Source organism: Calliphora vicina, chromosome 2, assembly GCF_958450345.1.
Source record: "Calliphora vicina chromosome 2, idCalVici1.1, whole genome shotgun sequence".
NCBI classification, from domain to species: domain Eukaryota; kingdom Metazoa; phylum Arthropoda; class Insecta; order Diptera; family Calliphoridae; genus Calliphora; species Calliphora vicina.
The window spans coordinates 132,814,057-132,825,513 of NC_088781.1; the positions used below are offsets into that span (position 1 = coordinate 132,814,057).

General features: G+C 32.9%; 3 protein-coding genes across 3 annotated transcripts; 2 read left to right on the top strand and 1 right to left on the bottom strand.

Annotated features, from left to right (window-relative positions):
- Nucleotides 1-367: 367 nt before the first annotated feature.
- On the top strand, nt 368-5,727 carry zf30C (zinc finger protein 30C). Its single transcript, XM_065501834.1, has 6 exons — nt 368-802; nt 1,699-2,312; nt 2,874-3,081; nt 3,152-4,083; nt 4,152-5,147; nt 5,233-5,727. The coding sequence occupies exons 1-6, from the start codon at nt 799-801 to the stop codon at nt 5,653-5,655; spliced, it is 3,177 nt and encodes a 1,058-aa protein (XP_065357906.1). The 5' UTR covers nt 368-798; the 3' UTR covers nt 5,656-5,727.
- A 211-nt stretch (nt 5,728-5,938) lies between these two features.
- Nucleotides 5,939-8,578, bottom strand: und (methionyl aminopeptidase und). Its single transcript, XM_065501835.1, has 3 exons — nt 8,347-8,578; nt 7,429-8,271; nt 5,939-6,519 (listed from the first exon to the last, which is right to left on the bottom strand). Exons 1-3 carry the CDS (start codon nt 8,495-8,497, stop codon nt 6,092-6,094), a joined length of 1,422 nt encoding a protein of 473 aa, XP_065357907.1. The 5' UTR covers nt 8,498-8,578; the 3' UTR covers nt 5,939-6,091.
- A 491-nt stretch (nt 8,579-9,069) lies between these two features.
- Nucleotides 9,070-10,272, top strand: Taf11 (TATA-box binding protein associated factor 11). Its single transcript, XM_065501836.1, has 3 exons — nt 9,070-9,398; nt 9,475-9,659; nt 9,724-10,272. Exons 1-3 carry the CDS (start codon nt 9,100-9,102, stop codon nt 9,858-9,860), a joined length of 621 nt encoding a protein of 206 aa, XP_065357908.1. The 5' UTR covers nt 9,070-9,099; the 3' UTR covers nt 9,861-10,272.
- The last annotated feature ends 1,185 nt before the right edge of the window (nt 10,273-11,457 follow it).

Here is an 11,457-nt window from a genome sequence, read left to right on the forward strand (position 1 = left end):
TTATTAAAAAAGCTGCATAAATACTTTTTAATTTGCTTAATTTAGGCAAACATTCTTAATTTCTATTAAAATATACTTAAGTTATCGTTTATTTTAAAAAAAGTTAGCCTAAATACTTTTTAATTTGTTAAATTCCGCTAAAAATTCAGTTTCTAATAAAATCTACTTAAATTAACGTTTAATCAAATAAAAACAACAAAAACATTCATACTACCCAGTGCCCTCTATATGTCAATTAAAAACAACATTTACCAACACTGAACATTTTTACTCAACAAACACCCCTCTCTTAACAATATGGCAGCACTCTGCACACATGCAGTGTGAGAAAAATTGTACATACAACAAGCCTCACAAAGCAGCCATATTTAATAGAGAATAAAACGCCATAATAGACGTGTCGATTTTTCAAGGTGTATACCACAGAGAGAGAACAAGAAAAAAAATTTCATTTTCATTTTATACAATTTGTTCATGAAAATTAATTTTACCAGAAATTTTTTAATGTGTAAAAATTAAACGAAACAAAATAGCAAGAAAAAAAAACAAACAAAATTTTAAACAAAACAACAAAAACTAATGATTGCTTTTCACACAAACGTTTTGTTTAACAAATTAAAAAAAAAGTGAGCAAAAAAAATATCCAGCAAAAAAATGTGATAATTACGAAAAGCTAAAAAAAAACTAACTACAAAATAAAGCAACAAAGAGCAATCAAAAAATAAACTACACAATATTTGTTAATAAAAGTTAAATACCTTTAGCGGCAAGCGTTTTAATTTAAGGTTATTTGTTAAAATGGGTGAGTTTTGTTATGGTTTTACAATATTCTTATAATTATTATTAGTTTTATACACATTTTCACTAGTTTTTGTTAATTTTGTGGTGGATTGTGAACATTTTATTAAAACTTCTTGTTGTTGGCGGTGTTCATTACTGTTGTTTCCCACTTTTTTAGTGCTTGAAAACAAGTGTCAAAAAAAGTGCCGCTAGGTCAGGGATGTGTAGTTGGTTTGAATTAAATTGTATTTAACCTTTAAATGACCAGAGACGGTTTCAAACATTTTATAAAAATAATGAAATTTGTTAAAATATGTTGTTTTTTTACCTTGTTTATACCTGATAAATTGGTGTCATGATAAATGTCAAAATTGTTGAATAGTCTCATTTATTAGTATTATTGCTTTATGATAAAATTGTTAGTGCTTTTGCTCAGACAACTTTGTCTTGACATTAATTGTTATGATAAATATTATAGTATAGACAGTGTCTTATAAACATTTTTTTAATTTATGTATTTTTACTACAAAAATTCCTTACCCCCTGTCTATACCTGATAAATTTGTATCATGATAAACGTCAAAATGGTTGTCAAGATAAAAAAAAAATCCTGTTATTAGTATTATTGTTTCGTTACCCCCTGTCTATACCTGACAAATTTTTATCATGATAAACTTCAAACAACTTTGTCTTGACAACAAACGTCATTAATTGTTATAATAAATATTTGTCAAGTATAGACAGGGGGTTATAACAAAATTGTTAGTGCTTTTGCTCAGACAACTTTGTCTTGACAACAAACGTCATTAATTGTTGTGATATATATTTGTCAAGTATAGACAGGGGCTTAAATTATTCTACCAACATAAAAAATACCTGCCGCTAAAATAAACATTGACTATTTTATCGCCCTTCCAGCCGACGCTAGTGCCGCCTCTACATCTTCAGCCGCTGCTGCTGCCCAACAAAACATGCTTGTCAAACTCTCCACGGACGGTGTTCCCAAACTTTTCTGTCCCATCTGCAACAAAGCCTTAGTATCTCTGGCCGGCTATGTGAAACATGTCAAGAAACATGATCCGCCCGGTGGTTTCATATGCCGCTATTGTGATTCCCGTTTCTGTTCCGATGAGGAACTTAAAAAACATCGTGAAACCGAACACACCACCATAGCCTGTCGCCTATGCAAAGATACCACTTTCACCAATGAAGATGATTATCGATCGCACATTAGAGACATACACCAGGGTGTGGATAGAGAGATATTTACGTGCGAAAAATGTGGAGCCGCCTACAAGACCATCGATCCCTATCGCCGGCATATGGAAACGGAGTGTGGCCGCATAAAGCCCTACAAATGTGATAAATGCCAGTTGGCTTTTGTGACCAAATACAATTTGAAACAACATTTGGATAATCATTCGGGTGAATTGAAATTCTGTTGCAGTTATTGCGGACGTAATTTTAAGCAAAAGGCTCGTTTGGTGGAACATGAGAGGACGCATACGGGTGAGAAGCCGTATAGTTGTGATGTAAGTTGGAAAGAAACTGGGTTTATGGTTAATCAGAAAAATAATTGAAAGCTAAATTAAAAAAAAAAATAATTTCATGTTTTTTTTCTTAAATTTTATTTCAAAAAAAATTTTAAATTTTTTAAAAAATAATTTAATGAAGTCAAATCTATTTCCAAATTTTTTAAAAAAAAAAAATTTTTAAATTTTTTTGAAAAAAAAATCTTTCAATTTATTTTCAGGATGTCGAAAGAAAAATGATTCGAACAAATTTGTATTAAAACTATTCGAAAGAATTTAAAAAACTGAGTGTTTTTCATACAAATTTTTTCGACTCATTTTTCTTTCGACATAGTGGAACAGGCAGTAAATCTTTTTTCAAATTTCCTGAAAAATAAATAAAATTATTTTTTAAAAAATGAAATAAAATTTTTGGAAAAAAATAAAAATTTAAAAAAAAAATCATGAAATTGTAAAAACGTAAAATTACTTTTATTTTTTTTAATGAAGTCAAATGTAAAATTTTATTTGCAAACTTTTTGTTTATTAAAAATTCATAATTTTAAAATTTTCCCCTGCCAGGTTTGCGGCAAAAGTTTCTCCCATCGTGAAAGTATTGTAACACATTCTTCCATTCATACCGGCATACGTCTGGTGGAATGTAAGGGCTGCACCTCCAGATTTTCTTGTTATTCCAATCTAATCAAGCATCGCAGAAATCGTCCAGATACCTGTGGTTTGCCGCAGTTTGATCCACCCAGGAATCGCATTAGAAAACATACTTCAAGAAGTAAGTTCACGACTAATTCACATAATTTTTTAAAATTCTTAACAAACCCTATTATCTTACAAACTTTCAGTTCCGGCCACTTTAAATCCCACCTCCGAAATCAAAGTGGTAAATGTCAATAAAATCATTAAGCCTGATGATCAGGTGAAAGTGGCCAACCTTAAGAAAGAATCGCCCAATAAACCTGCCAGCAGCAAGCCTGTGAAAACAAAACCCACGGCCCGCAAGCGTACGGGACCCGCACCCGCACCCCAAACCGCACCACCCACTTTGCGCAAGCGCAGTCCACGGAAAAAGATTGTAGATTTTGATCTTATCGAAGATGAAGACTTAAAAGTTGAGGAATTGTTGACCGAAGACATGGATGATGATGATGATTACTTGCCGCTTAAACCAAAACAAAAAACGGAGCTAAAAACTCAAGAAGAAACAAATATACCACCACCGGAGTTGGGCATGTCGGATAAACCCTTGCAAAATCAAACGACTACACAATGGTCTGATGACAGTGAAGATGAATATGTGCCAGATTTTGAGCCTGCCGATTCGGACACCGACGATGAGGAGGATAAAGCCCTAAACGATTTTAAAATACCTCTGCCTACAGCTGGTATTAAGCAGGAAAACTATGATGATGAGGATGATTTAGCCATAACTACCAATATACAAATAGAACCGCTGGGAGAGTTTGAATACACCCGCATGGATTCCTACACGGCTGAAGTGAAGTACGAAGATGAAAAGGATAATTTATTTGATGAAAAAGATCGCATACTAGAGCATTTGTTAAATGAAAATGATTATACGGCTTTGGAAGAGCTGCGGGAAGACAAATCATCACCAGAGCAAATAAAACGAAAAAGAGCTCGAAAAACTTGTGAATCAAAAGATAGTCAAGATACTGATGATATTCTGAAAGAGGCGGAAGTAGCCTATATAAAATATGAAGACAGTGATGAGTTAGAAGAAGCGGGAGAAGATATTTTAGAAGAAAAATATAAGGTAAGTGAAACTTAAAATAAAAAATTAATGAATAAATTGTATTTATGTATTATTCTTACAATTCTTAGGCCATAGAAGCTACCCAGGATGACATTAAAGCGTGCTATGTTTTACTGGAAGATGTTAGCAACTGTTTTCCTGCCCTTAAAGAAGGTCCCAGCGTTAAAGTGCCACGCAACTTTCAACCTTTCTTCTCGAAATCGGAAAAAATCAAAAAATTCATTAAAAAGCGTGGCAAATATCGCCCTAGACGTCCCAAAGCCGAGCCTGGCTCTGATGAGGATAACAAGGCGGGTAAATCTTATCGTTTAGCTTCCATCTCAGCCAAGCAACTAAGAGAGCGCATGAAACTGTTGAAAAGACGCGATAAATCGTGGCAATGTGCTGACTGCATTAAAATCTATTATATGCGAAAACCTTATGAAAAACATTTGCGTGATGATCACAAAAAGTCTGAGGAGTTCATCAAGGAAGTATTCAAAAATGAGTTGGATGATGTACAGACCGATGATGTGTTCAAATGCCATATATGCGATAAAATTTACTTGATGGAAAAACGTTTACTATCCCACATACCCAAACATGGAGCAGATGGCAGTTTGATACATAAATGTCCCTGTTATTGTACTCTTTATTTTGCTACACGCGAGGAAGCTACTGCCCATGCTCATGACAAGCACAAAGACATGTTGTGGTGTGAAATTTGTGAGAAATTTATGACGGGCTGTGATGCTCTCAAATCCCATAAGGCACGCATACATGGCGGCAATAAGGATTATAAAAACAATCGTAATTTGATATGCATGAAATGTGGCAAGAAATTCTTGGGACGCACTCAATTGACGGACCATGAACGCTCAGATTGTGGTCGTTTGCCTTTGTATCAGTGTCAAGAGTGTGGCAAATGTTTAACCACGGCGGGTATTCTAAAGACTCACATGTTATTGCACAATGATGCACGGCCCTATCAGTGTGATAAGTGTGGTAAAACCTTTAAGATTAAGGCTCAATATAAAACACATATTAAATATGCCCATACAGATGAGAAGCGCTTTAAGTGTCATGTAAGTTTTTATGGTATTTTTTTATTGAGAACAAAAATGAATAGCTGGTTAAATTAATGATGTGTTGCTTTATTTTTTGTTTTAGCTTTGTCCCAAAGAATATCCTTATCGCGAGAGTCTTTTGACCCATATGTCGGTGCACACGGGCATCAAACGTTTCATGTGCAATGGCTGTGGCAAACGTTTTACTTGCGTTTCTAATCTACAAGCTCACCGCAAAGTACAGGCTGAATCTTGCGGCCAATTGCCTTTAAATGCCAAGGCCACCCAGTATATGGGTGTGCAAAAGGGCAATCTGTTAATGGGTGCCAAACCTGAACCCGGTTTGGATTATGTGGAAACCAGAACCTTTGTAGCCAAAGATGTTATAACACATGATTTGCCCATGGCCCAAGAACTCAACAATCAAGCGCGTAATATGCAACAAGACGGCTCCCTAAGTGATGGTGTACCCCTAAACTATGTAACCTCGGGATCTGAAATTATGCTAATGTATAATAGAGATTAATTATTATTTATAATTTAGTTAATTTTAAGGTTTATTTAACTAGCAAGCATTACAATTTACAGATTTAAAATCTGTATTTGTAGAAAGAAATAAAAAAATAAAACATTTCAAAGAGTTGTTGTTTTTTTCAGAATATTAGGATTTGTTTTTTTTTTATTTATTTTTAGATTTGTAATACGTTTCTCTTTTATACAATTTATAAAAGAAAAATTTAAACAAAAAAAAAGTAACTTATAGAGTAATCGATAACAAAATGTAATTGTAGTGAAAAAAAAAAGTAGACTTTATGTTAAATATGTATATATTTGGGTAAAATGGTAATAAAAAGAAAAAATATATATATTTCTAGACATCCTGTTAGCAGTTTCAAACTGTCAGGAAATTTGTTACAACAAACCTTTTATGTTTATTCCACAACAATTTCATGCTCATGCATTTAGTAATCATCACCACGTGAAACAATTTCTTTACAAGAGGGACGCAACATAATGGTATGTTCGTATTGGGCGGTATAACAACCTTTAATATCGCACAATGGTGGATAGGCCTCGACCACACCCTTGTCGCACAAATCCTTCAAAGCCATTTGGTATTTAGTGGCACCAGCACGATCCAACCAACGCTTACAGAAAGCCAATGTACCGAAGTTTTTGTTAATTGTACTCAACAATTTGCTGGATGATTGCAAACGCAATGGCACAAAGGGTGCTTCAAAGTTCTTCATGTAGTGAGAACAGTCCATATCGTCGTGAACGAGACCGCGACCAGTGGAGCCGAATGTCTCAATGGCATAGAATTCATTTTCTTCCATACGTGTGGAATCGCCACCCTTGACAATGGGCACAGTTTTGCCCGCGTGAATGCCTGTAAAGAGAGGAAGAGGAGGAGGGGAGAAATTATAAGAAATGTTAGTTTTTATAGAAAAATTATAAATGTTATACAGCTGTGTGTAATGAAATGATCTAAAGAAAAATCTATTAAAAATTTTTCGAAAAAAAAATTTACAATTTTATCTCGATCAAAAATTAACTGATCGTTCTAAAAAAGTGATTAAAAATTACCTAAATATTTGACGCAATCGAGACTAAAAATGTTCTAAATTGCCAGTTACACCAAATGAGCTCAAAAAATTTAAAAAATACTGATTCATACTAGAACTTTTCATAAACAAACAAAATTTACAAGATCGGTGCTCGATCAATCGATTCGAAATATGTTTTCCTTTATCAAACATTCATTGCCTTAGTTCAAAATAATTAAATTATAAAACAAGTAATAGAGAATCGGCCGTGCCGAATCTTATATTTTAAGACAATAATTTTTGTTGAAAAAAAGTTGATGAAATTTAAAAAAAAAATAATTTTTTTTTAAACTTTTTTTTGTTCAAAAAATGGTTAGAAAAATATATTTATAAAAAAAAGTTTTGTAGAAAAAAAATTGTTGAAAAAAAATATTTGGGTGAAAAATTTTTTTTTGGTAAAAAAAAATTTGACTTAAAAATAATTTTTCACGATTTTGACGCACCCATTGGCGGATATATTGATGTATCAATCATGTTTGTAAGTTGTTTTCAACAGACAGACGGTCATGGCTATATCGACTGCGCTATCTATAACGATCCTTATGGGATCGCAATTCAAAAAATTTCATAAAGAAATAAAAAAATACAAGATCGAGGTGAAAATTTTACCTAAACTGAAATCGTTAGCTAGCTCGAAACGGAAAATAATAATGATTCAATTATGTATATTTTTTTTCAAAATCTCTACTTACGGTATGGACTAATGGAATGACCATTCAAATTACGTATCGCCTTCACACCATAAACTTTACCGTCCAACTCAATTTCATACGATTCCATAACTTCTTGGATGGCAGCGCCAATATCGCATAGACGCACATCGATACCAGCCTCCTTGATGCCTGTGTTGGTGGCATCCTTAACGGCCTGCAGCAAAGGATCGTATTTCTGATTGAAAGTCAGCGTAAAGGCACAATCGATAATGCGACCCTTAATGTGAGTACCAAAATCAATTTTGCACACATCATCGTATTGCAAAACAGTAGTGTCACCAGCATTTGGTGTGTAATGGGCAGCACAATGATTGAGAGAGCAACCGGTGGGGAAGGCCAAACCGGCTTCCAAACCATTCTCGCCAATCAAGCGGCGAGCAGTATTTTCGAGTTCTTCACAAATCTGTATCATGGACATGCCGGGCTTAATGTAACGCTGCATATATTGACGGGTTTGTCTGTGGGCTTCAGCCGCTTGACGCAACTCCTGATAGATGTCATTGTGAGCACGATCGAGAGCACGCTTTTCTTCGGAAGTAAAACGATTGGCGGCTACAGTATCGTCGGGCATATGTTTGGGTTTGGGATGTTGCATAATTTCACCCTCTGGGAAGTTGCCATCGGGGAACAGATCAGCAATGGGAATGGAGGGGGGTTCAGTTTGAACTTTTTTCTGGCCTTTACCTTTGTTTTTATTCTTCTTTTTATTGGCCGACTTCTTTTCAGCATCACCGCTGTTAGCATCGCCATTAACTTCAGTTTTGCCCTCATCAGCTGGGGTCTCACCTTCTACACCATCGGCTTTTTTGGCAGCAGCTTCAGCTATAAATATATTAATAAAATAAAACATTAAATATAATTGTTCCATCTACATATAATTGATTTGCTCTACATTACCTTGTCTCAATTTCTTATTATTGGGTTTAGGTTTCTTTTGTTTTTTAACCTCTTCTTGGGCCGCTGCGCTAGAGACCTCATTGGCTTCTTCAACTTTTTCAACATTTGAGGGCACATTGCCATCGACTTTAGTTTCCTCTACGCCCGACATATTGGTGTTGTTTTCTTAATTCTTTTCTACAATTTTTAATTTATTTATAAAAATATAAAATAATTCCAACTATTTCCACTAATCAACTACCGTACAAATGCAGCTTTTTTGCTAAAAAGAAGGAATAAGGAAGAAATACGAACACGAGTTTTTTTCTTGGGTTCAATAGAAAAGTCAAAAGAACCGCAAGAAAGATAATGACAAAACAACTAAAATAATATGAAAAATGTTTTACAACACTGAAATTTGTAATGAACACAGCCCTCACAATAAAATAAATAGCAATTAAAACATAAAATTATTTAACACCATTAAATGTATATGTAAATATCATTCAAAAACATGTTAAACTAACTTAAATGTAATTTTTTAACTAAAATAATAGAATTTGTAAGCAAAAATCAATTTCTGATATAATTAAACCATTTTACAACACTGTTTATGTAATGAACACCACTTTACATATATGTTGTCTATGTTTGTATGTATATCTGTTTTCATTTTGACATTTCAGTATATTTTGTAAACAAATCTCTTGAAAACATTGAAAATTTCATTAAAACTTTTTAATTTGCTGAAATTTATTAAAATAATAGTTTAAAATGGATGATATATTCTTTCCCACACAAAAATCTGCAAACTTAAACGATTCCGATGAAGTGGACATGAAATTTTTCGATTCGCATCTTGATCGCAGTAAAACAACCAGCGAAAGTAGTCAAAATTCCGATTCAGACACTAAAACTGATGATAATAAGGATTCCGACTCCAAAACAGATGAATGTAGAGTGGTGAAGCGGGAAAGTAGTGATAATAGAGATGATTACGATGATCAACAGGCATTAAGCCGCAAACAAAAGTCCAAAAAGGAATTGGAGGAAGAAGAAAGAGAAAAAATGCAGTAAGTTTGAGATTAATACACAACAAAATTAATAAAATTTTCTAAAAAAAAATAAAAAATATGTAACCTTCAACAGAGTTTTGGTATCCAATTTCACCGAAGAACAATTAGATCGCTATGAAATGTACCGCAGATCCGCCTTTCCCAAAGCCGCGGTTAAAAGATTAATGCAAACCATTACTGGATGCTCGGTGTCGCAAAATGTAGTGATAGCCATGTCTGGCATAGCCAAAGTGTTTGTGGGCGAAATTGTGGAAGAAGGTTGGTTGGTTGATTTTATTAAAGCTGAGTTAATTTATTTTAAATATTTTTGAATTATTTTAAGCCTTGGATGTCATGGAAGAAATGGGTGATACCGGAGCCTTACAACCCAAATATTTGCGTGAGGCTGTGCGCCGCTTAAGACAACGCAATCGTATGCCTATAGGCAAATTTCAAAAGCCTTATTTTAGATTGAATTGATGTCATTATCATAGTATTTTTTTTAATTTTGTAGTTTTTATTTTCTAAAGATTAAATTAAACTGCCAGGTTTTAAGTTAAATTTAATAAAAAAAAAGAATAAATATATATTTTTTCAGTGAAATTATTTTGTCTTTTAAAAATAACTACCACGTTTTTTATTATTATTAATTATACCTCAGGAATATAATGCAGTATAGTGAATTTATTAAGGTCTCTCACATAAAATCAAACATCCTTCTATATTTTGATTGATTTTCATGTGGAAATAATTAAATCCCATGCATATGCCTAATTTCAAAAGCCTTATTTTATATATAATTTATGTCAACTATTAGTTTTTTAATTTTGTAGTTTTTATTTAAGTTAAATTTAATACAAAAAAAATATATTTTATGTCTTAAAAATAATAACATTTTTGTTTTCTTTAACTTATTGAGTTCCTCATATAAAATCGTATATATTTTATATAATAATATGATGATATAGAAATAATTGAATAATAATTTGCAGATATAGGCAGGATTATCATAAATTTCAAAAGGATAAATTTAAAAATAACTATATTTCAATCATAATAAAGGCCAGGTTATGAAAACCAAATAATTTAAACGGATTTAGGTAAGAAATGTGATTCAAATTGATTGAAAAGTATAAATACGTAGTGTAAACTAGTAGTAGTTCTTACTATTTTCTTAAATACCAGATCTTCGGGCGGATGGAAGAGCTTTTAACTTAAGTTTTGTCCGGCTACTTTCCACAAATCTATATTTTACAGGAAATTTGTGCCGAACTTAATATTATCAGGAATGTCACTCATTTTGTTCCGAATAGTTCCAATTCCGTAGTTTTTATTCCGATCGATTTCGTTTTAGGTTCTTTAGATTGCGTGTCATTTATTCATACCAAAAATATTTAATAATTCTGTATTTCTGATTTTAATAGCGATTTTAATATTAAAACAAACCACTTTGAAAACTGAAAGTGGTTACATTCGGAATGCAATTTTCGTTTTGGATTTTCTGAAAAAGAGAAATACGGAATTAATTAAACTTTTGATCGGAGTCTAATTGTGTGATAGGTTTGTTTAATATGTTTGTTGTAGACCCAGTGTTATGACCCCAGCCTTAACAAGCATGTTATGCTCTATGCCGATGTTATGCTCTTGTTAAAACAACGTTGTCATAACATTTGTTAGCACAGCTATGTGCCGGTTTACACCATGATTTTTACGACGTCGTTTTTCTTTAATTCTCTTTGGATTTTTTGAGTTTGTTGATAGAGGGGTGGAGTAAAAGCAACTTCAAAAGAGAATTAAGAAAAAACGACGTTGTAAAAATCATAGTGTAAATCGGCACTATGTCAGCCATCAAATGACATTTTCACACAAAAAGACTGCTAAATACCGTTTTGCTCAACTTCCTCTATACTTGCAAATATTTATCATATCAATATATGACGTTTGTTGTCAAGACAAAGTTGTCTGAGCAATAACACAAATAAATGGAGGCTATACCACATAATTTTTTATCTTGACAACCATTTTGACATTTATCATGACAAAAATTTATCTAGTATAGAGATAGGGTCACACAGAA